Here is a 27,638-nt window from a genome sequence, read left to right as displayed (position 1 = left end):
ATCCACCCCTGCCCTATGTCATAACAAACTGAAAGTTCTGGTGTTTGACAGCCAACGAGCAAGTAAATTATGTAGTCATTTGATGTACATTTTAAGAATTGAACATTAAGTGTACTCTGTGGCTAACTGTACATGTGAGGCTTTGAAGTTTGATGTCACTATCCCTGTAATCTTCAATGGAAATACCAGCAGATCTGTGATGGGTCAGCTTCTGAACTGCTTTCAGTTTTACTATGAGAAAGTGATAAAGTCCAGGGGTAGATATAACGAGTGAAAATTATATCTGGAGTATTGGGGATGCTACTAGTTACAAACAACTGATTGGATTGTTACCAAAAAAGTGATTTTACATAAATGTCACCAACTAGCAGATATTTGCTTTTAACCCACTTTACCACACTCAAGATAAAGATCCATTAACTTCTTTCCATATGTATATTTTTGGAACAGTTATACAATTATCAGTGTTCAAAATTCTTTTATTTAGAAGTTTTCCATTCCAAATTAATAGGAGTATGAGAAAGCAACATTCAACTATAATCTTCTGCTTGTACCAATTTAAAAGGTTGAAAACACAATTCAACACGAGAAAACAGTGCATTCTTGTTTAATTGATGAGATGACATGAAATTTTGCGGATGTAATAATACACATGTATGGATGTTGCATGATCATTAAATTTACACATGATATTGTTCATAATTTCTTTAAGAATAATTTTGAATTCTTGACACCCAGCACAATTTTTGACTGCATAGCTGCATTGTAATTTATCACTTTTACAAACTCCCTGTTTTAATTGTTTCCTGTCTTAAATTAAGTTTCAATTGTACAAAATAAAAATAGGTATTATTAGACTATACAAATCTACACAAATTCTTATTTACACAAATTAGCTGCCAGAACTACGCTGACAAGATACGAATCACACAATGGACAACTGGTCAAGACCAGATGTAACTGATTACATAATCAACAAAGCTTTATTACTGCCAATTAAACCTAATTACAAATATTTTGTCTTTGATAAACGACAAAATGAACATCGCTTCATTTCTGCTAATTAAATCCTAATTACAAATATTTTGTCTTCAATTAAATCCTAATTACAAATATTTTGTCTTCAATTAAACCCTAATTACAAATATTTTGTCTTTGATAAACGACAAAATGAACATTGCTTAATTTGATTAACGACAAAATGAACGTAGCTTCATTTCTGCCAATTAAATCCTAATTACAAATATTTTGTTTTTAATTAATGTAAAGTTAATGAACAGGCTATGTCAGAGAAATGTTTTCTCTAAAATTGTTGATGTTGAATTAACATACAAATTACTACCTGCCCACAGGTAATTTTGCACAGCACAAAACTAGCCTATTTACATTACAGTCTATTTACCGAGATATTTAATATCAATTATTTTTGAAATTATCAATTAATTTTTTTAATTTGCTGAAATTTGCACTAACCAAGTTACAAAAATTCTCAATGTAAACTAAACTTTTACTTTGAAACTAGAGCCTACTTCATTAACAAGAAATAAATTTTCTATACTTAACATAACAAGAGCAAGGAAAACTTAAAATTTTAACACCTCAAATTCGTTAAATTCACAAAAACTGCTCTGAAGCTAAGCCCTAAATCAATAGCCATTTTTGATGCCCTTATTTAAAAGGCTGCTCAGTATGTTCGAGGTATTTACAACTGTATATAATGTACATATCTAAAGCAAACTGGAACACCTGACACAGCAGGGGTCATACAAGTTACAAATCTAACTATCAATATACAGGTCAGGATAATTTAGCGGGAAAAATACAAATAAATGGATGAAGAGTACTTCTTGACGACGTCTACGGAAAACTTTTTTTATGAAAATATGCATACTGATCATTTCTGTACACATACATGCCAACATCTGAATCATTCAATCACATTATAAAACAATCTCTCTATTTGTACATCATTCAATTTAACAGCGTCCTCTAACGTACAACACTAAACTTAACATAAGCCTAATAACTCGTTATACTACAATCAATAAGAAACATTTCAGAAACATAACATTTCAACACTTGCATTCCTCTAAAACAAGTCCATTTCTAAACATAACACAGCCTTTCAACACACTTGCACTCATTCAAAACAAATCCATTTCGAAACATAACCATAGCTTTCAACACAATTTCATTCATCCAAAACAGGTCAAAATTTCAATATAACCTGATAATGCACTTCTGTTCATTGAAAACAAGTTAGTCAGTTAACGACACCCTAACGCTCGCTCATAACAATCGCAGTTGTATCCACTATAGGAAGAGTTTTAAAGCACAAAAGGTACAAACCATCTTTGGAATGCTCACAGACAAAAAAAATCCTGGACTCACCACGGCGTCCCCTGATATATTGGTCAATCAAGACCTTTTATCATGCTAACATTGATCATTGGCAAAAGATCAATTCTATGGATCAATTTTTTAATTTTTATTAATGAAAATCAAAATCAAAAGGAGTAAAACTTAACTTGCTCTCTTTTAGAAAATAATTCTTTCCAAGTAGTGTAAATGACTCAAGTGCCTTCTGAGCCTTTCATGCGAGACAGAATGATCGACATTCCAAGGTTGTGGAGACAATTTTTGAACATTAGCAAATTGCTTGTAACCTAGTTGTAAAAGTAAAGTCGACAAATAGAGAAAGTTACAGATGTTAAGCTAAGGTACAATCTCCATGTTATCAAAAGAAGAAACCTACTAAATTACACATATATTCACAATTTTTGTAAAAATATTTTCACCATCCGTCGTATATGTGTACATTATGCAAGCTTGATCACATTTGCAGTTATCCAATTGCTACCATTCTGAAAAGGACATTCGTCTCCAGAAAACTACTGATCAACCCGACGTTTATTTGAAGTTTAACAACATCAAAATATTGAAATGTTTGCCCATGCATTACAAGAATGACTTCATATAGTTACATCAAAATCTCTTTGTAAAATTTAGGCTCAGGAACACAAAGGGTAATTAATAACTAAAAATCATTTTTACTTATCAAGCAAAACCAAAACAATGATATTTTAAAATAGTACGAAACACGTGACAACTTTTTTACCAAACTAATGCTTGGATTAAATAAATGAGGTTCACTTGGCAAAAAAAAAATATAATGGAAAATATATCCTTAAATAAACTGATATGATAATTCTGTATTATCTCTTTGTCCATGACTTTTTTTTATACCTTCTTAGATATGAATGCACATCTATTCTACGAAATGAGACCTGTATAATAATAAACATTTAAAAAATTCATAACTACCATTGTAGTCCTACAGCACACATGAAAGGAGATTTGAACAGTTATTGGTTAATTTTACTAAATGTAAAAATAAAACTTTCACTAAATATTAGTTACACACATACATTATTCACACTTCTATATTTACACTCTCTTACAATTTACCACAGCAACCAAAAACATGGCCGACTTTGTACATGGATTCTCTTGCCTCGTGACCCAAGATCTAAACGGTGCTGGAAATGGTCTGGGTGGATTATACTATTTTTAGTTTATTGCATTGATCATTTCAATGTAAAATTTGGATGAAAGGCAGCAAATTAAATATAACTTTGCCAATTTTCAATCCTGATATCAGATTAGATTCTGGTGAAATCATAAAGAAAAAAGAATCATTGTAAGAACAAAGACGTCCGGAAACGCTGCTATGTTTCTTTGCTTTCGTCCTTTCCGCAGATTCCCCAGTACAAAATGATAGTACTTGTACTGTCCTAAGAGTGCGATATTGACCGTAGACAAGGTAATGATGCCTCCCAGTGAAGGGCCATGGGGCACCTGGTGCCTTTGTGATGCCATTCAGGTGACCTTGTGATGCCATTCAGATGACCTCGTGTTAATATATGCGGTGCCCCTTGACTTGACTTTGATTCTATCACAGTCGACTGTCCATGCAGACATATCATTGGCACATAACCATCTGGTTCTAATGACCAATAAATAACATTTCTGTTCTGCATAAATTCTACTTCCAGGAGCGAACATCATTTGGTCGAAGAAACCAACCTTCAGTCAATACAAAACTTGACTCTCCATCAAGTCCAACAGCAACTTGTTGGTTAATATAAGAGAAAAAAAAAGCTGTTTAGCAATCTCTGCCACACTTCCTTCTAGCTCATATCAACAGGACTTGATCTGTCTGTATCGGTATCATCACTGAAGTCTTCAAACGGCGTCTCGGTGGCTGCACGAGAAGGCATGTCCGAGTATGAGCCCATGCTCGAATCATGTGACAGTCCTTGGTTGGTAGCCATGGCAACTTCCATATCAATATCAACATTTTGTGATGGCATGGTCACAGACTTGTACCTAAAAGAGTTTTGTAAAAAGAACAGCTTTATAAAAGGGCATTTCACTTTTATATCATGGTATGGGTCATGTATATCAAGTAGTTCTAGACCAGAAACAAATATTAATATGGTTATCAAATCAGTATATGCTCTGCTCCCTACAAGAGCTAATCTCCCCTTTTTGAAGCCTCAATTTCACTTAGTAAATATCGAAACTAATAGTTCCTTTATCTGATTTTTTTGTATGGCTTACTTTGTGCAAAGATTTTGCAAAAATTGATAAGCATAACGCAGAAAATATTCCCACTACCGTATACGACCCAATAAGCGCCCAGGGCGTTTAAAAAATTGAAGAAAATGCAAAGGTGCTAATAAGACCAAATTATTGCAAATATATACCCGTTTTGTGTAGTTTTGGTCTTTATTAATGCCTGGACAATTGTAATTAGGTCCTCAAAAAGAAGGAGGGGTGCTTAAAGGAACATGTGCTCTTATTGGGTCGAATACGGTAATATCTATGTACAATGAGACAGCAAACTTAAAGGGTTGCGATGCTCTGATTTGTAATTATCACTAACATCAAGACAAGATACAATGTGATGTAACATATATCACCATGACTAGCTTCATCTACATCAAATCTACAATAAAACATCCTCTTAAGCAGAAAACTATGAACTGTGAATACCTGGACTGGTTGTTTTGTGGAAATCCTGAGGTAATCGGCCGTATACCACTTGGTCCAGCATTAGCCATACTTCCTTGGGCCAGATCTGTCAACAACGAAATATGTAATTTATAATCCTTCTCTATTATAACACCATCTTTTTACTTATTTATAACATTGTTTTCTTTTCGTTTTAAATTAGCCGAGATTTATAGTAACATACAAGTGGTTTCTGGCAGAAATTGGTTTGTCACAAAAATCCAGTTAGCAAAGATTCTTTTCACACTTCCCTGTATCACATTTATGCAGGTTCATAAATCTTAACGTCAGTGATAGTTTAAAATTTCTCCACAGATGTGTGCAGATTTAAATCTTCTGTACACAGTGTCCTCAATTTATACTATCTTTGTCTCTGTGTGTTCAGAGTTACCTCCCCTTGTTTATAGGCATTGACTGTGACATTATTATTTTGTAAACAAAACTTGTATTTCCTCTCAAAATATGATGTAATACTCAGAAGCACATGCCCTCACAAGGGCAGATAACTCTGTTATATGCAAATACAGAACAGCATCATACTGCAAACATTTACAAGAATTGAACTTGTAGAAAATCCAATTAGCAATGTTATATTTTAAAATGTAGTTTCTAGCACAAAATGTGTGCGTAAAACAGTATTACTTCTAAAATACGCTTTAAAGTTTACAGCATTGAAAATGGCTAGGAAAAACATTAAACAAGTTACAGGTTATCTACAAACCATATACATAAGGCTCCAGAGATTTGGGGACCATCTTGACAGCTCTCGTCAAATCTGGTTGCGCTATCTGTCCTTTCTCCAGACCCATAGCCATTCCCATCCTCTTCAACACCTCAATGTCGTCGTGGATCTCAAACGTGTTGTCAAAGTTAAATAAATATTCATATCTGTGGAAAGAAAGAGGTATAGAATTTAATTAGAAGTGTATCCTTTTCGATATCTGTGGAAAGGCAGAAATGTAGCCCCTGTGGGGGTTAGCCAGGACTAATATGGATATGATGTTCAAATGCTATCTCAGGCTAATAGTTCTAACCAAGTTTGACTCATTTCCAATGAAAATTGAGCAAATTTTTTTTCTCATAAATGTGTTTTTTCTATATAAACTTCAGTAAATATGACCCCTCACCTGAAGTAATTTATGTGGGATAACTTACTTATCATTAGATATTGAGCAGTCGATGACTGTTTTTTTACTTGTGTTGACAATAATGAAGGGTAACTGGATTGAGGAGTTCGCTGCAGGTCCTCCATTTGTCCGCTCCCTCTCTCGGTTCCGATGAACCAAGTTTTTAAAGGCAATTTGCTGTAAATAAATATACCAACATTAGTTCATTTACTTTAACATCCCAAACGCAATTCGGTTTTGATTGGTTTAATGTCGTGATTAACAACCCCGGTCATTTACGGACATGCCAGGCTTAGAAAGTAGAGAAAGCCAGAGTACCCAGAGAAAACCCATCGCCCAGCAGGCCTGGTAACCGCCTTTCATAAAATTCTTACTCTCAACCTAGAAGTGGAGAGCTTGTGGACATTGTAAAGACACGGTTAGTTCAAGTATGACATCCTTACTTTCTATTCTTAGTAAAAATTATAGGTTTGGACAACTCAAAATTTGAAGATGAATTTGTAAAGAAGGTGGTATGTAAAATTGTGTAAAAGCCACTATTTCATAGATTTGGATTCAAAGTGATCAAAACCAAAGATTTAGATAGTACACACAAAATGGATTTGGTATTTTTACATGAAGTTGAGGATAATGTTATCATGTCAGTAAAGTTTTGAAAATTTATTAGTAAGTTTAGTATGTAAAGTCATATAAACAACCCTTTGCATTTCTATCTATAGTAACAGTGACCTATTTTTGACCACAGAACTTTCACCAGAGGCATTTGAAATTTTCTACTTGTGGTCATTAGTTTTAGAAACTCGTGTAATATATCAACGAGATATTCTGTTTACCCTCGAGGTAGTACTGATACCATATCTAATTACCTGTAATATCAACTCCTGTAGCTGCTGGGTCTTGTGTCGTATTCTTTCCATGCGTTTCTGTTTGTCTAACTGTAATGTACCAAGGAATGGCATATATATAATTAGTATAGAGGGCCATGTCAGAATATATTCTGTATTTGTATAATACAGAGCTATCTGTCTTACTGGTAGGTATTGATTGTGAAGTCACGTCCTGTGTTTCAGAAGATCATATTTTTCGAAGAAAATGATGTGAATTGTGCCTACAAAATAATGACGTCACACTGGATACCTACCCGCAAGGGAGCTAACTCTGTAATATGCAAAGACAGGACTAAACAAGGCTAGACTATAACACACAAACTTTTCAACCTTGAAAATATCCCAAATTACTACTGACATTATCTGATGAGGTTCATGACCTTGAAAAGCTTTCGATATTTGGTTTTCACAAAGGTCATCATCAAACTCTAGGCTTATCCCCCTTCCTTATTACCTCAAGGTTTTGGCATTCCTGGGCAGAGTTTGTGGGCAACCCTATCCATCGAATTTCCTTCTTTTCTTTGGAGATAATATTCATGGCCATCAGTACATTGAGGGCGTCATAAACTCGTCGTCGGATATTCTTCTGGTCATAAGCCTGTATCAACGAGAAATAAATGATAATCAAGGATGGCTTGTCAGACATCAAGCCAAATACTCCCTTCCCCTGCTTTTAAACAAATGCTTCATACAAAATGTATTACAAACTACATGAATTTCCTGATTTGACTCCTGCTTACAAATTTGGGATTTAGTTAGGATTTTACATACTTTCATACGCATCTGACGTTTTCACAACTATCGTATCAAATATTTTTATTGCAATATGAATGATATCAGGATTGAATAGAAAAACACTACCTTAAAAAGTCGTTAAGGGTCTGCACTTGTATTACGATGGTATCAGTGATTACTGTTTACCTGTAAATTATTTACCTGATCAGAGGGCGACGTCAAATTACGAGGGTCGCTGAATTCCTGCACCAGTTCGTCAGCTACCTCATTGTAGGATGTTACACCCTTTCGCTGGACTTTTTCACAAACCTTCATAGAGAAATGTCGTAGGCCTTTCCCTCCTTTTTCGCCCTTTTTACCTCTCTTACTGTTAAACAGATACATCATAGGTATAATATATAGATCACGTTACATTTTAATATGCTTCTGCAGTGGACCAGCAATAATATTGACACCAATAGTCGGGAAAATGCAAGATCCAGACACAAATTTCAGGAACGGATTAGATTATTAACTATTAAAGCAAATGGAATCCGGAAGTCTTCAAAATATGCAATCTGGACAGTTTGAATTCTTAAAACAAGTGGCTGGATTATCGTGGGTACACTGCATCGATCTTATTCAATAATAATTTATCAGTAAAATTAGGTTAATACCAATTATGTAAATTGAATCAATGAAAGCCCGTATTCCTATATTTGTGTTCCACCCCTCCCCGCCCCCCACCAAAATTAATGGGGCAATTGGAGTAAAAATACTGAACTTTGTATTGAATGCCTCAGTTCTGTGAACATATTCAATTTAAAAATTGTTCTTAATTTCTTTTAATAGTGTTCATGAACTACTCAACAATTATATAATTTGATTTTAAAATGCTTTACTCATTATAAAGAATGTTTGAGAATATCTACAAACCCTTCAGCATAATCTGTTTCTATGGTGAGATCGCCTCCCTGACGTTTGCGTCCCCATAAGGAGTCGACAGGGACCATTGGCGTTCTAGGACTGGTGGCGGCCATGATGATTTGTGGAGATCCTGCGGTTCTCTATTTTCAAAACATGAATAATTCAGATTTAGTCAAATTCGAGGGTCGCTGAATTCCTGCACCAGTTCGTCAGCTACCTCATTGTAGGATGTCTCACACCCTTTCGTTTTTCACAAACCTTCATAGAGAAATGTCGTAGGCCTTTCCCTCCTTTTTCGCCCTTTTTACCCTCTCTTACTGTTAAACAGATACATCATAGGTATAATATAAAATAGATCACGTTACATTTTAATATGCTTCTGCAGTGGACCAGCAATAATATTGACACCAATAGTCGGGAAAATGCAAGATCCAGACACAAATTTCAGGAACGGATTAGATTATTAACTATTAAAGCAAATGGAATCCGGAAGTCTTCAAAATATGCAATCTGGACAGTTTGAATTCTTAAAACAAGTGGCTGGATTATTGTGGGTACACTGCATCGATCTTATTCAATAATAATTTATCAGTAAAATTAGGTTAATACCAATTATGTAAATTGAATCAATGAAAGCCCGTATTCCTATATTTGTGTTCCACCCCTCCCCGCCCCCCACCAAAATTAATGGGGCAATTGGAGTAAAAATACTGAACTTTGTATTGAATGCCTCAGTTCTGTGAACATATTCAATTTAAAAACTGTTCTTAATTTCTTTTAATAGTGTTCATGAACTACTCAACAATTATATAATTTGATTTTAAAATGCTTTACTCATTATGAAGAATAATTGAGAATATCTACAAACCCTTCAGCATAATCTGTTTCTATGGTGAGATCGCCTCCCTGACGTTTGCGTCCCCATAAGGAGTCGACAGGGACCATTGGCGTTCTAGGACTGGTGGCGGCCATGATGATTTGTGGAGATCCTGCGGTTCTCTATTTTCAAAACATGATAATTCAGATTTAGTTAATGTTTACTGTCAAAAAACCCATTTAAAGTTCGGTTTGACTATTCTTTCGACTTTGACTTTTAGACAGTTCAGATCGCATAAATGTTTAAAATGTGCAAATATATTAAACAAATACTGTCAAGTATGTCTTCAAAAAGCTCTCTCAATGGGAGACGGTTAATTTGAAGCTACACACAGGTTCCTTTTACAAACCTTGTATAATTGACCTATGTAGAGTGTCTTGTGTGTATTAAGTGTGATGATAGAGGGGAGACTACTGTGTTTGAATTTTATAGCGCTATCTTACTGAACTTACGAATGTGATTGGTTCTATCTTCCAAGGATGGAAACTCTTGACTATTGAGAGGAACCCCCCAACTAGGGTCATTTTATAGTGTCTCAGATCACATCGGACAATTTTTGTTTCTCATCACTATAATTCAATCAGAAGAAATCCTCTGAAGAGGAAGAATCACGTCTTTGCTTGTTACAGTTACAAACCTTTGGTAAAAGTTGTGATACCTGTTGCTCAGCATTCTTGTAAGGGGACATCTTATTTGGTGAATTAGCAATGGGAACTGCTACCAACCGGAGCGCTGCAAAAGAAATGAAATAATTTAGAACATTGTAACACATGTGGAGAAAGAAACAAATTGTAGACGCGAATCCTGTTCATGATCACATCTTCAAACTCAGCACCTAATCTTTAAGTCTCAAAGATTTGCATCTTTATCTAATTTCTCAAAACCAATTCTCCATACAAGGTGTAGAGATAACCACCCAAACATTTTTGTCTCTATTCAGCAATGGTCAGTCAATGAAAAGAGATGTATATGAGGATACCATTTCCAATTCTGTATTGATCCAGATCTGTTCAATAATCCTGACATATAAACTGTTGCTTAAATATATACATACGGGGTTTGGCAGGCTGCTGTTCTCGGAGGCCAGGAAGATCTCCATTAGCGTCAATTATCCCCACCTGAACAGAAAAAGAAATCCATATCTCAGTTAATTTTTCTGTTTATTGTACCGACTCAACTGACCTGCTTCTTATACAAAACATATGAAAGACGAACATATTTGCAATATTGTTGGCATCTATTATTGGCGATTTGTCGAACACTCACAACTTTTGTCTTTCTTAACTAAATTAAAATGCAGCTTATATTTAGGATAGGTCACATGTACACAGACAATAAATCTAATGGGGCATCAAGCAGAATTTTGTCTTCAATGTTCAGGCATATAATAAAATGCGCCAGAAAGAATGCACTTATTTAACAAGAATCACTGCAATATTGTAACAATTTATTTTATATTCAGTGGAGACTTTTAATGCAACAATAATGTTACTTTGCATATAGTGTTGTATGAAATGTCTCTCTGAAAGTGCAAAAATGTCACAGAAAAGTCCATTAAAACATGGATATATATGTACTATTGCACTGTGTTCAGCAAGTTAAGTTAGCGACCATGTCATGAGAAAACAAAGGCGTACAAGATGACCAAGTCATTTTTGACGAAAGGAGACTGGGCGCAAATTAGGATGACAACAAGTTGTACTAATTATAATGATGAACATTTCTAGCGATCCGAAAGTTGTTATCCAATATAATCTTTAATATAAGGTCCGAAAGTTGTTATCCAATATAATCTTTAATATAAGGTTCCTATGTGAATAACTGAAGAATTGACAACAAAGATTTTAAAGTGAACATTTTGACGGTGTTATCTATGTAGCTTCTCAACATTGTAAATATCATTCAGGCTTTTTAGTTATTTCCTGCATATGTGGATTGGTAAAAAACAATTAAAAGTCTTTGTCTTTTTTTTAACAAATCTCCTCTTTATATAATAAATTTACTGTTAGCAGAGTCAAATTTTAGCACAATCACGAAAACTGTAAATCATAATTTATCAGCGCAATTCAGTGGTTATATATAAATATAGTGGAATAATCTTTTTACAAAATTTAGCAATGTTCATGAATTCGAATTGGCACTTTGATTCAAATAAAACAAAACTACCACTGAATTACAGTACTAAGTATTATATATATTTTTTTCATTTTGATTCATTGATTCCTATAACTTTTTTGTTGTAGTGTTTTTTCGGTTAGTAGATTCAACAAGATCCTCAAATAAAACTTTGGCATACAATATGACATCATCATGAAAAGAGAAATTCTCAAACATTTTCACAATTCCCTGCTTAACTGAATTAGGATTTAATATGTCGGGGACATTTAACAACAGTTGATCTGTGCATACACATCTTAGATATCCTGTCAATTATCTCCCATTTAAATAAAACAACCACAAGTGTTGCTTGACACTTCCCGTATTCAGTATATTCAGTGGGTATATCATGATCATAGCCCTGAACATTTGTCAGCCAAAATATCTTGTCTATACAGTGTGCCCATCAATGCATGATGACCAAAGACTATATAAAAATATTTGACAATGGGCCTAATGTTTTGCCCATACTTCAGTTAGACTGGTATAAAAAGCCAACCGAGGAATGTGTATATGTTCATTCCAATGAATGTTAGCCAAACACTTTGAATTCCATCAGTATAAAACTCTTGTTTAACTCTGAAATTGAAACTTAAAGATGATATATATATCATTATATAGTAGTCCCAAAAGCCACAAAATAGTGCTATGACCCAAATCCCTGACATGAGAGTTTTAACTTGCTAGCTTTTAAATACACATTAATCCCAAATAGTACACAAAAGCCTACAGGCTTGCAAGTCTAACACATAACGTATATACTAACAGTGAAAGTTATGAAAACTTTATGAAGTCAGTAATTAGAAGATGTATTATTTCCAAACCAGAAGCATGCACATGAATAATTAAAACAATGATTGCAGTAATAGTAGGCCTACATACCCTAAATCATCCGACCTATGCCATGTGCTCCTGCTCTGGCTACTTTCACAACAAAGGCCTAAACTTAGGCAGCTGGAATTCCACTATAGTCTGTTTCAGAATTCATGTGAAGGATTTTGACCTACTAACCCCAGCTCAACCGCAGCTATTTATAAACAAGCATGCAATTGTTAGATTAAAGAAAGCCCCCTGAAATCAATTCCTCTCTATAATTATACAATATTTTTGGTGTATATAAGATGCATGTTACATGTTGAACAATGATTTACTGTAATGTGCATGTTTGAATTAAGTATAAGTTGCTAACAACAACGTTATGTAATTATAACAAACTTAAACTCTATTCAAATTAATTTGAATTCTATGAGCCAAAGTTAAACTAACAAGAATTTGTTGCTCAAAACAGAAAAAAAATCAATGAATAAAATCAAAATGAAAGAATTATCCATTCAGAAATACTTAAAGTATTTTTTTTTTTCATTTTTTTTTCTTTCTAAATTTGAATTTCTACCTTTTTGTCCCTATACATCAAAATATGTCACCAACATTACTAAATATGTAATTCACAAATTTATAACACACATTACACCCATATAGTCCATTAATTTTACACAAGGTAGTAGCAGATGAATTCAAATGTGAAACCAGTCTAGTACTCAAGGTTCAGCTAGTGTAAACAACCTATTTATGCAAATGAGGGACAGGTGTGAACTACTTGAGTTTGTTCCCAATACTTTGGCTCTATTTGGTAGACAGGTGAGGAAATCGATGGTAAAGGAAATGAACGATGATTTTAAAGCTAATGACTAATCCATTCAGCCTGAAATCTATAACCGTTGTGATCACCTCACATATAACACAGCAATACTGACTATTACTTGATTGTAAGATAACTTGTCATTTCTCAAATAGTCATTTCAAATTTATAATTAGTTCTCATAAAATCCTGGCACCATCATAAAAATTTCAACTATTTGAAAGTCATCCATCGAAGGTCCAAAAAATTGTTGTATCTGCTTCTGATAGGTATATTTATGTATAATTTATTTTCGTATGTTACACCCATAATTTTTTCTATTGATTAGATCATTGAGGTTATTTTTCCATAGACCTAAAGAATTGTAGTCACGTATCATGACGTCATAAATACAAAATGTTTTCCCGAGGGATTTTAAAAGCCGCACAGTCATTGGCCAAACTGAATTATTGGAAAAGATATCAATGCGCCACAGCTCAATTTGTTTTATAGTAAAAGTAAGTAAAATTACGGAAATCTATGCCTTATTAATACCTGATTGAGTTATCTGAAATAAATTATAAACATTATTCTCAATATCTTTTGGGATTACGAAGTCATAAAAATCCACCATACGGACGTTCTTTTTCATAGACGCTTGAAGAATGTCCTTTCCTTTTTTTGTCTATGACTTCATAACCCAAAAAGATATTGAGAATAATACTTAAATATATACATTTTCTAGTAATGTAAAAAGTTTATCACATCCAATGAAATTTGTCGTCATGTCATCAATGTAGTATTTTCTTTTTAGAGTTCCTTCTCCTACTGAATTGCTTCGATTGTGAACAAAATATTTCTGTCTTTGACAGAATTATCAAGGCTTTTGATTGGACAACAAGGAAAACAAACATTTTGTGAATGTTTCTTATGCATCAGCCATACACCTGAAAAACAAATAAAAATATCTGACTGTTGAAAATATCAATAGTTTGCATTGAACTATTTAATTGGTCATGAATCTTCAGTAAGGTATCTCCAAATCTAAATGGCTAAATAAATATAGTCTGGAGCTTGAAACGATGTACAAGTCTGTAATTGATTCATCATATTAAACAGATTACCTTATAAATATGTTTTGCCAGCATGTGAAAACTTTAAGCTTGCAAAATGTTTACAGAAGCTATACATGACGTAATGGTAGCTAGCAGTGTACAGTAGTTTTGTAGCCTAGATTTGTAAATGTACATGCAGAATCCGCCAATTTGGAACTTCCTACTTCAATAATGACCAATCAGCAATATAGATTAAATAATATGATATAACTGTAAAATATACTTTGATTACCATCTATTGAAAATGAGCATCTTGATTTTAGATAATAAAATGACCAATGTCCAACAACACTTAAAATATATCAATCAATGAAAAATGGAAGGAATCAGCTTTTGTTGATTACTTCCGTTTTTAAGGTAATACATATGTATATTGGAAATGATTATTATAAGCTGATCTCATATAAGTGGTGGGTTTATTATTGATAATATTTCAGACTGATAATCAGTTGGTATGCCCTTTCTGATTCCAATTATTGATTATGAAAATTCATTACTGCTAATCAAATAATATATATCAGGGACAATATACATTGTAAATTTATTTTTTACATGTAATTTAACAGATATCTTTTCAATCATTACTGGGTTACTGCTAAAAGTACTCTCAACAGAAAATTAATACATGAATTATGAATACCTTGATTAAAATAATTAAGACTTCTATTGTGTTAATATTCCATATCCGAAGAAAATAGCACTGAAAATTTATAACAACAAATCTTTATATATCTGAAATATTATTTACTAGAAACCAATTATTTAATCGACTGGTTTATGACTTTCGATTAAATTACAAATAATCGATTATGATTTCAAACCGATTGCCCATCATTATCTAATATAAATGCCTATCAGACTCAGATATTAATGAAAAGAGTTATTGATACATGGAATTACACAAGGAAAGATTATTAGTTTCTTTGTAAAAACATTGTTGATAAAACTGTATTTGTTTGGGTTTTATTAGTTTAACGTCCTATTAATTAACAGCCAGGTCATGTAAGGACGTGCCAGGTTTGTTGGCAGAAGAAAGTCAGAGTACCTGATTAATTTGTGGTTTTACTATAGTTAAAGTCCTATTAACAGCCAGGGTCATGTAAGGACATGCAAGGTTTGTTGGTAGAGGAAAGACAGAGTACCTGGAGAAAAACCACCGACCAGCGGTCAGTACCTGGCAACTGCCCCACATGGGATTCGAACTCCCATCCCAGAGGTGAAGGGCTAGTGGTAATTTGTACATGTCAGGACATCTTAACATCTTATTTGTTTGTAAAAACAAGCCATAGTACAAACTTGGAACCATACAGAAAGTCCACTGTAATGGTATGAGGATATGTGTATATTCGAGGAAACAAGGGAGAAGACTAAGACTTTTTGAGAAAATAGGGGGAATGTAGGGGGATTGGACTTGGTTCTATCGGTAGAGCATCCAGCCAGTGTTCGGATCCGTTAGCTACATTTATCCCTCTCAGAGTCTCCTGTTTTGACCTGACTCGATCAAGTAAGTTCAATTGGTAGAGCATCCAGCCGGTATTCGGAGGTCCCAGGTTTGAACCCTGGTCGGTAAGGCCACACCAAATAAATCACTTGTTCTTTGGGAACTTTGAGAAATAGGGATATCAAACCTTAACTATCAAAATCCAAGGCGGCCAGCGGCCATCTTGTTTTTCCTATCAGCCTCAAAATCTGTAAGGCACAAATAGGGACCAAGGGTAACCTCCATGTGAAGTTTGAACAAAATTCCTTGAGTAGTTCTCAAGAAATATCGATAACAAACTTCAACTGCCAAAATCAAAGTAGCTGCCTGGCTGCCATCTTGTTTTTCCGATCAGCCTCAAAATCTGTATGGCACAACTAGGGACCAAGGGTAACCTCCATGTGAAGTTTGAACAAAATCCCTGCAGTAGTTTTTAAGAAATAGTGATAACAAGCATTGTTTACGGATGGACGGCGGACGACAGACCACGGACGCAGGGCGATTTGAATAGCCCACCATCTGATGATGGTGGGCTAAAAATAACTAAACAGCAATGTTATTAAAAAAAACAAACAAAGTTTTAAGATTCAACTGAGCCCCTGTTATATCAAATTTTAATTAAAATGGGGAAAAAACGGACTATCTCTATGTCAAAACTTTGATTCGCATTTGGAAATAACTGGTCTTTTATAATTAAGTTATAAGTTATAAATTATAAATTATCTGATTTCATCGACAAAGATGCCTGTATTTCAGTTTTATTATACCCTTATTCTTTTCAACATATCTGTTATTGGGGGGGGGGGGGGGGGAAAAAAAAATACTAGGCTTTTGTACTTAATTTTCATTTCGTTATATTAGAAAATATCAGATCTGTTACAGTATTAATCCCAATGAAAATGAAATTAAAATTTGATTGGTTTATATTTATTTACTATTATTAATTTATCATTTTATCAACATTTAGTCTAAAATCTACATCAAAATTCCGAAAAATTAATCCCCTTTAAAAACACATGATCCGGATCCATTATTACAATTACCCAAAATGGCAGCCATTACGATTGCAAAGTTTGTGACGTCCATGGATAGATAGGCCTATATATTAAACATTAAAACAAGCGAGTAAATCATTTATAGTCGTAAGCAGTGTTTGTTTTTGAAGTTATACTCACTATCTATAATGCACAAAATTCTTTGAAAGGTCAGATGATTGTTAAATAAGCAGCTGATCGACCTCAGACTCAGTTGTAATACACCTTCCGTTACACACGTGAATGTATGACTGACTGATAATTAGGACTACTGGTGTTGGTCAGAGAGTGTTGATCACACCTCTTTTAATTTGTTTACTGCATTATCAAGCCATGGCCAGTGCTTCACGGCCTGGTTTGTAGATATGGCTAGGATTGGAGGATTTAACCGTATGGAAACGTCTGAAAAAAATATCTGGATTTGCCCATTTTTTTGAAGGTGCAGTGCTATTTTTTTTTATGTATTTTTCTCAACTAAGACATTTTAGGAGCGGGTTTCCTGACGAACAACTGATTAATTTCGTGTGGCCTTAGCGACATTTATTCCTAGTATCTTGTTTATAAATTTGACCTGACTCAATCAAGTAAGTTCAATTGGTAGAACATCCAGCCAGTGTTCGGAGGTCCCGGGTTTGAACCCTGGTCTGTTAGCTACATTTATTCCTTGAGTCTTTCGTTTATAAATTTGACCTGACTTGATCATCAATTGGTAGAGCATCCGGCCAGTGTTCGGAGGTCCGAGATACTCTGGCCCCGACACCAGACTTAGACCAGGGCCAGAGCGCAGTCCTATATCAAAACGTTTAATAAGCCGACACCGTTTCGTATCAGGCCAGGTCATCTCCGATTCAGACTGACCACAGAGAAGCATCACTAAACTTTGTCTATTCAACAAATGAATATTATATCTACCCAAATATAGCAATCTGCTGAGATTAAAGGTGATTTGCATACTATGAGAAAATGGCGACGACGACGAGGGAAATCTAAAGTTGCGGAAAAGAAACTACTGTGTTGACACAATAGACGTGCATGCGTGATGAAATGGATGGCTATGAGTAGGTAAATTATTCATTTGTTGAAAAGACCAAGGTAAGTGGCGATCCTCGGTTGTAGTATTTTGTAAGCATTCTGAATCGGAGATAACCTTGCCCATTACCAAACATAGGACTGCACTCTGGCCCTAAACAAGACATCTATCTGTCAAAATGTCTAAGTCTGGTGTCAGGGCCAAAGTATCTTGGTCTGCATTTTATCCTCTCTCTGTTCAACTTGCATGATGATATGAAAGTGAGAAATTGCAGTTTTACTTTCCCTTTTTATCGTGATGACAGGAAGCATATCTTTTTTCTACCAGCTGACCTAAAAAAGAAGTTACTATGAAATGAATCTTCAGTTCCCTACCTCTTTAGCAACAGGTTCAAGACCTGAGTCTTTGTAAAATTTCACAATGTCATCCCTGAATTCTGATCCATTTGAAGATTTTGTGGGAGTTCCTTGCAAGATTTTCACAGGACTTCCTTGAGCTAAAATAAAAAGATCACATATATAAGCTGGTTGCCTCATTTTTTTTCTATTAAATATATGTTATCAGGTCGGGGAAAACCACTAACTTGCGTTATACCCCAATTGAAGTATAAATTTGTTACTGAAAATAGGTAAAAAAGCTTTAAAATGAACTTTTCACAAATATTTCACAAATCGCATTTAGTTAACTATGAAACAGTACACAAATGCAAAAATTAGATTCATATGCATGTCAGAAAGTATTGAAAATTTAATAGATAACCTTTAATAAGCAACTAATAAATACTGAAATTACTGGGCAGTGTGTAGTTATCTTAAAATTGGCTTAATAAATTTGATTTAGTTATGTTATCATAACGTAAATACTAAAACCCCTCAGCACCCATTTTGACTTAGGCCTATATTGATATGAAGAGACGAAATGACCAATGAAAAGTCGTCAAATTTAACTAACTGCATATCTAACGGGATCGACTTGCAAAACGAATGTGCAGAGCAGGTTATTAACTTAAAATAATTTGATGAAACTATACTTAGCATGCATATAAAATGATAATACAACAATTTTAATATGTATCGACACCGACTCATTTACGATTCGGCATAAAGAATCGTTTGGTTAATGAAAAGACCTGACAGCGACCATGCCGTTTACTGTTCGCGGAATATTTAGGCCATTTTTCACCATTGTTTACATTTTGGTTGTAATGTTCAAACAAGCGTTATTGAGTCAAACCTGTACAAATATATGCTAAAACATATATACTTACAAAGTAAATGTTCACAGATATTACATGCATGCACAACTTTTACTAAAATGATCAAACTTCAAGTGATCTTTAATCGATTTACAAGAAATGAAAAATATAAACAAGGGCGACAATTTACCATCATCCATCCATAAACTCGCAAGCGTGGTGTTCGAATTGGCCATATCCAGGGATCGGCACCAATCACTCGCTACAACAGATTCCGATGAACAATTCTGGCGATCCTTAGTCTAAACAGTGATAAAGAAGTGACGATTTAAATCTCGAGAGTATCGGAATCTTTAAAATCCCAATGACAAAATGGCGTCCATCGAAAGTTCCGATCGAGTCTCTGAACAAATTGGAAATTCCTTCGAATGAGAGAAGATCTCATCCAGGTTACCCTTCATCTCTGCATCTCTGATGTATTTCCAGTTCCTATTTTATAAGCTTAAGACAGCATATAACGGGAATTTTACAAATTCAATGTTGCCGAAGATATGTATTCTTCCTGCAAAACGAGCTTGGCGGCGACAAAGACCGAAATGATTTGATTGGTTGTTTAACACATGTGAATAGCAAGTGCGCAAGCGTAGTTATGCTGAACAAAGAGCTCTCAGTAGAAAATACGGGAAAAGTAATCATTTTGTGGCATGTGGTTAATTAGCCAAAAAATTGGTCTCTCGACAAAACTTTCAACAATTGGGCCTTTAACAAATATTTCATTAGCTATTTATTGTAAAATAACAACATAAAAGTGGTGTGTTTATAATTATTTTGAATGAAATAATATTAAAATGATCAAATCAACTTATTTAGACGAGAAACATGTTGCTGTTTTAGATAATTTGAAACAGTTATTTTACAGGAGTTGCAGCGAATAATAAAAAAAATGTAATTTAACTGAACTATAGATGATATAACCTAGTTATCTGCATATCATTTGCTTTGTGTTCTTTTTACTCTGGTGATTTTATTTACATATAATGATCATCAAGCTTGTCCATTTATGTGATTTATTGTTAACTGAAGAGTATAATTTATATCACTTGAAACGTTTCGTTTTAAATGTCTGGGAAATAAAGTTTTTGTTTTCGTGGTTTTCGTTTTATTTTAAAGATGCTCCATCGCTGACAAATGGTATTTCTTTCTCTATGAAAAATACAGGAGCAGACGAATGAATATTTTTCGTCAATTGCAAAAGCTACTTACTTTACAGCATTACCACCATTGAAAAGTTTAAGCTTCTAGTTTTACTTTAAAATGAAGAAGAAAAAATTAATTGCGTCCCGAAAACAAAACCGAGACACTTCATGTATATATGTGTCTTATATGGAATGAAGTACTGATTGCGCATACAGCAAAGCAAAACAAATTATTTTATACATGTATTATGTTTTTTGTTAATTAGACATATATATATATATATACAAGACTAAATACCCTTTATATTTCAAATGATCAGTTCAAAACAAATTAATGCGGTAGATTCCCTCCGATAACTTTAGCTGCAATATTGTAACTCAAAAGACTTTTTGACAGAAAATGTATGACTTATGCGAATCTTCAAAATTATCAATTTCGTTTTACATTTACATTTTAAAAAAAATAAAGGCCGTTTGGGAAAGGTAGAGGGCCTTTAAAGACCTTAGCTGTCAGACCGTAAAGCTAAAACAAATAATTTTGCAACTCATAGTCCATTGTAGTTTATTATATAAAAATATTTCCCGGTCACACTTTTAAAATATAACATATTTTAACAAACCTTAATTTTCGTCTTTTCGCCCCGAAAAGACTAAAATTAACAAACCTTAAAAAAATTTCCCAGAAAAATTACAAATTACAGATATACTTTGTCATCTTTCATATACGACGGAGATTATAATGTAATTTCTAATTATGATGAAGACCATGTCATGTATGTAGTCAAAATGTCTTTTCAAATAATACAAAGTACATTGTACCTACTGATTGACTGTTATGATTAACTGTATTTGAGCAATTTCTTTGAACAAGTCCTTCCTTTAACTCAAAGTCTTCACAAATCGTCTTTCATAAATTATTTTGTAAACAAGTTGATCCGTGGTTCAAACGCTTTCAAATATTACCCGCCGACAATTTTTTTTTTCAATTTGTGTAGGGGAGGCAACTCCTGTAAGTGCTATGCATTTTAAGTTCAGTATGTGCCTAACATATACACGGTAATGTTTTGATAAGCGTAATTACTAAATAGGGCGATAAGAACACAAATAATAAGATGATAATGAATTTCAAAAAATGTATCAATCAAGCTAAAAGATTTGCGGAATGATGATTCTGAACATTACTGGTACGTGCCACGTGCCACGTGTGAGAAATCTACGTAACTGTTGTAAATATATATGTTGACTTCTGTTTTAAAACTTCTAATCTTAGTTATTGGTGAAGAACATGGTAATACTATCAATTTAATAAATCAATTGTTATCATAAACTACTTTGATGTATCCTTATTGAACAATTACGTCAATATTAAATGACTTGTGCAGCCATTTTTTTTACGGTCACGTGGTCTTGTGATGTCACACGCGGCTACACAAGGTAAGCCTAGTACTATATATCTATACAGCACATACACGTATACTACGGAAGCGTATTAGGCTCACATACGACAATATTTTTCAGGATAACGAAAATGTTTTATTTGGCGGCCGCCATATAATTATATGGCGGCCGCCAAATAATTATCTGGCGGCCGCCACTTAATTTATCTGGCGGCCGCCACTTAATTATCTGGCAGCCGCCAGATAATTATTTGGCGGCCGCCAGATAATTAAGTGGCGGCCGCCATATAAGTAAAAGGCGGCCGTCAGATAAGTATATGCCAGAAATTTAAGTGGCGGCCGCCATATAATTATTTGGCGGCCGCCATATAATTATCTGGCGGCAGCCACTTAATCTGGCGGCCGCCAAATAAAACATTTTCGCTATCCTAAAAAATATTTTCGTACGTGAGCCTAATACGCTTCCGTAGTATACATTAGATATACAATTTGAGTTTTTCGAGTAAATGGTTATTCTAGCTTTATGATGTAGATATTTTTCAGTTTCAAAACATTCCATTTACACCATTTCAAACATTCAAACAAGCATATATCAAAGGCAAGAAACTAGGTACAAATATTAACCAAATTAAGGATGTACTCCTCTGAGAAGTCAAAATTTTCTTGTATTAAACTTTTTTTCTCATATAGATTTTTGGAAAGAGGAGTTCATACCATGAAAGAAAATGAAAGAAAAAACATATGTCCGTGTGCTCGTTTTTGAGCTACTGTCACTCAAAGATACCTAGTTGACAAAATATTGGATTTTATGGGAATTTTGCCGTTTTGACCATATACACAAGATATTAAAGCCATAATTTCCTAATGAGGTGTTTGATATGTATTTATATTTGTAGAATTTATTTTCCAGTAGTCTTCTTTTAAAATATACCAGTTTTGATCAAAACGACTAATATTTTTTCTCAGAATAACAAGATATGCTACCCCTACCCCTTAATTTTGAGCTACAAAATGCACCATTTTCAGCCATTTTTGCCAAATATAACCCTTTATAGAAAAAGTTCTGGTATTAAACTTTTGTTAATATTTTGCATATCAATAGGAAAAGGGTTGTTCTTTCAGAATCAGGCAGAAAAATGGGGGGTCCGTGTGCTTACTTTTTTGCCCTACTTGAATATTTGTTATTTTTCAGTATTTTAGAGTAAAAATTAAAAGTGCTCAAATTACCATTAAATGTGAAAATAAAGTGAAAAAAGTGAATCATTTTATACATTAATGCTCAATATTTTAATTATCACGAACCAAGTAAAGATTTACAGCAAAAATTAGCTCAATACAGCTTAAAATGCTGGTGCAGTGATGATTTAAGTAAAAACAATTTCAGTAAAAAATGGTAAAACTGTGGCTCTACTTGAAGCGAAAAAAGACACAATTTCAAAACGGCCGCCAAATGGGCCATTTCTTAAAATCCCCGTATAAAAAAAATCTGCTTAAGTTAGAACTGTAATTTTTTGACAAAATTTGCAACTGGCAACTTGCTACAGATATTGATAAATTGTATTTAAAAATCTCATAACTTCTTTGATCTTTGTCGAAACGAGACTTCAACGGGACTGAAACCTCAGAAGAATACATCCTTAATAGCGATATCAAAATGATGTTCGGATCAGTCTGGACTGAGATTTAGATAGCATATTATGTAAATTTCTGTGTAATAAAACAAAACACACAAAAAAAAAGTATAATGTAACACTATCTTTTTACGAGTAAAATCCCCAAATTTAGCATGAATATATCTAGAATCCGTGTTTTTATTTCAAACTTCTGCCATTACGATGCCGGCAAACACGGCACAGTTTTAAGTAAAAATAAAATGTGGACGGTTATCAGTTATGTGATATTGGAGTAACAGTACCGAACTGATACCGAAAATAATATGTATATCTATATTGTTGCCTTTGAAACTTTATCCATAACGTTTACTAAAAAGCAGAAATACATCAATAATTTTTCTGATATATGTTTCTAAATTACAGTATAAGTATAGATTTAAATTGATTATTTCAAAATTATTCTAAATCCTTAAAATAGTATATTCATTGTCGATCTTTTTGTATATCACACCGAGATTTAATAGTATGATATATAAACATTTATCGTATAATCCAAAAAGTAACCACATATAGTGTTCAAATGAAAAATAAAATTAATTGGATACAGGCGTTATAAATAGATATAATATCTTGTACCTTTTCAAAAATATACTTAGTGATATATTTAAATAAGTATATTTCAAAAATATACTTAGTGATATATTTAAATAAGTATATTTAGTGTGGTCATGCTGTAACCCTTCTTGTATGGCTATACATGTAGATTCGAAACTGTGAAAATACATGCTTAGAATTTTTACTAATACCTTAGAAATTACGGGAGATTGCGATATGCCCCGATTCCGTAATTTCAGTTCTAGACTGAAATAATTTTTAAGGTTAAATCTTTAGTTGAAATAGTTCTTAGAACCATTTTTGTTTCTGAATAAGTCAACTTCCATTATTGTTTTACCTGTGTACGACATATATATATATGTAATACATATTCCTAGGTATGATCAGGGATATTTTATTACCATTTGCTTTTACATCTTCATTTTAAAATGGAGGTGACAATAAAAAAAACCTAGAGCATAGATGTACGGTGTTTCCATAATTCAAATCACAATTCAGTTAACGGATGTCCTAACCTGATTGACAGTAAGACAATAGCAAATACCCGATATAGTCCACCAAATAGCGAATCGCCCGCGGCCAGGTAATTACAAGTGAGTTCGATGAATGGCGCTGGTATACAGGTAAACAACATCCTGGTCAAGGTATTACATAACCACCAAACCAAAGGCATGGCTAATTATATATCTATATCGGAGTATCTACTCGTATATCGATTAAAAATTAAAAGCGACCGCGAGGCCTGAAAAAATAGTTTGTTTTGCTTAATATCTCAATATTTAGATCTTTTATAATATCAAAAATAAATTCTTTCTACCATATGTTGAAACGTTTTATGGTATTGTAATAAATGCATCTCAATTTATTCGGTTAGCAACACACAACACAATGTTTGTAATGATCAATCATCGGTGTGTACGTACGTCAATACTTTTATCAAGGATTTCTTAAATTGTTACGTAAAATTTCATTTTCCAGTCACAAGCTTTGTAATTCACAATGTATCAAAGATACAGACTACAGGAAAATATTATCTAATTAAAGCTTATTTCTTGTTGAAATCCTCGACAAAAAATCCGAAACTTTTATTTCTGTGTGGATTTTCTTTCATAGTTACACGAAAATACCTGCTATTAGAGCATAAATTAGAGTATTTGAAACATCGAATTTCACTCTTTTAGGTATTTACATTCGAGCCAAAGTTTATGTACGATTAAATTCACTCAAAAACAATCATAAAAAATCGTTGATCGGCTTTTCCTGTGACCGTCGATGTAAGTGATAGTACATCAGTTATAGTACAGCTATAAGCCACGGACTATTATGACGTCACACAGTTTAGAGGTAGAAAATATGCATATACAGGTTATTCCGGTCACGCGCGGCACGGAGAGGTTTCTACACGTGCTAATAAAGCCATTTCCAGCATAAACTGAAATTATCATTTTTGACTGCACAAATCCTTTAAGATAAAAAGATTTCAAAATGACTTCCACAACGGACCGGAAGACGAAAAGAAGAAAAGTCAAACACGAAAACTTTTCGTCTTTTCGCGAAAAGACGAAAAGACGTAATTTAAGGTTTCTTAATTCTCGTCTTTTCGGAAAAGACGAAAAGACGAAATGGCACAAATCAGCCATCGTAGGATAAAGTTATTAAGCTTACGAAATAATTTTACACGTTGTTCTGTGTAATTTATACATATGAAAAAGAAATGATGTGCATCCTCGATACTATAACCACATTGGCAATGTTTATAATTTATTAAATTAGCATGATATAAATCGTTATTTAGAGTGCTGGATCTATTTCTTATTCTGGTATGCAATACATATATGTATATTGTATTTTCTATCACCTATAAGTAGTAAGAGGGTATTTGTGTATCTCTAAAACTGAGAAGGGAATTTTGAAAAGCCAAAAATGATACACTTCGTCTAATTTCAAGGTCCAATTGATTCCATAGTTGAATTATAGAAGGGAAAAAGAAGGAGTTTGTTAGCTGTAGACGATAGTTTGGTAAAGAGTAATTATTAGCATTACGAAGGTTATATTGAGAATTTTCTGAGACTAGAGGCGGAAGAAGAGTTGTTAGGTAATCAGGTGTTAAGTTAGTTTTTATCTTGTAAAGTAATAATAATTTTCTTCTGGATCTTTTTTTTTGGGAGCGGTTCGAGTCCAGTTTCAGAGTATAAAGATTCTCTGCTAGTGTAAGATGGTAATCCAGTAATTACACGAGCAGCTTCTAGTTGGAGTTTTTCAAATCTGTCTGCATCACCGAGAGTACACCCATCCCAAACCTCATAAAATATTCAAGTAGAGGAATGATAAATGAGTTATAAATTCGATATAAAGTTTGTCGATTTAAAATGAATTTTAGCTTTTTCAGAATACTAATCTGCCTTGAAACTTTTTTTTACAAATATCTTCAATATGGCTAGTCCATTTACATTGTCCGTCTAATATGACTCCCAGGTGTTTATGATTATCAACAAAATTTACACTAACGGTATCAAATTTAAGATCTTTAGCATAACCTAATTAAGAATTATAAATAAGTATTGCCTCAGTTTTTGAAGGATTGAACTTAACCAACCATTTTTGCGCCCATCGTTGAATGTGTACCAAATCATTATTAATTACAGTTTCGATATTTAAAAGGGACGGATTAGAATATATCAACGATGTATCATCTGCAAATAATTTTGAGAAACTTCGAAGATTATCGGATATATCATTTTTGTACAAGATAAATAATATAGGACCTAAAACAGAGCCTTGTGGAACACCGGCACTTAACTAACCAATTCAATAGATTTCCAGATTTTAAATTGATCAGTCTATATTTTCAATATTGCCAATGTAGGAGTGAGTGAGTTTATGTGTTGTATGGAATGAAGTACTGATTGCGTATGCACCAAAAGCAAAATGAATTATTTTATATTATTTTTGGGTTTTATATTTTATGTGTACGTAAACTCTCGTTATAGTTGATCTTCAAATTTTGATAATATCCTCAACAAAGTTCTTGGAAATTAGAAAATTACCTAACTCGAGATAAACATAAATTAATAAACAACAATTACTTGTTGGGAAACCTTTATACTGTTATTGGGATACTGTTTAGGCCCACTATCTTTCCGAAACGGCTTTTGATTTTTAAAACGGGAATGCAAAACGAGATCGATGATTTTGTAGAGTCGCAAAAGTTATTAACTTACCGTTAATACTATATGTATCATCATTTACTAAATAATATGATTAAAATCAATAAAATGTTATTTTTCATAAAGCGGGTCGTCAAGTATGATTTCCGCCGTCGTCCAAAATACCGCGTGGTAGTTGACTATCTATGCAAGATTTCCTGCGTAATATATGACAACAGCGCAGAGTCATTCGCTGTTTTTGTAACCTCATCTGAAGCTATCAGTATAAATTTTCCAATATATTTAATTTTTTAGAAACCTTTATGTTTTGCTTCGGAAAAATAGCGGGACTTTAAGTGAAAAGTGAAAAAAAAAATGCATAGAACATACCAAATAGGATGAAATTCAATTTTAGAGGTTCCATCCTCGATACT

General features: G+C 33.5%; 1 protein-coding gene across 1 annotated transcript; it reads right to left on the bottom strand.

Moving 5' to 3' along the window:
* Nucleotides 1-591: 591 nt before the first annotated feature.
* Nucleotides 592-19,846, bottom strand: LOC138308267 (transcription factor Dp-1-like). The gene is made up of 12 exons (XM_069249263.1): nt 19,428-19,846; nt 18,417-18,538; nt 10,663-10,726; nt 10,246-10,340; nt 9,600-9,730; nt 8,027-8,192; nt 7,545-7,688; nt 7,070-7,138; nt 6,232-6,380; nt 5,798-5,964; nt 5,059-5,143; nt 592-4,389 (listed from the first exon to the last, which is right to left on the bottom strand). The coding sequence occupies exons 1-12, from the start codon at nt 19,471-19,473 to the stop codon at nt 4,191-4,193; spliced, it is 1,437 nt and encodes a 478-aa protein (XP_069105364.1). The 5' UTR covers nt 19,474-19,846; the 3' UTR covers nt 592-4,190.
* Nucleotides 19,847-27,638: the final 7,792 nt, after the last annotated feature.

The sequence above is a fragment of the Argopecten irradians genome, chromosome 14 (genome assembly GCF_041381155.1).
Source record: "Argopecten irradians isolate NY chromosome 14, Ai_NY, whole genome shotgun sequence".
Lineage (NCBI taxonomy): Eukaryota > Metazoa > Mollusca > Bivalvia > Pectinida > Pectinidae > Argopecten > Argopecten irradians.
This window is presented reverse-complemented; position numbering and strand designations above follow the sequence as displayed.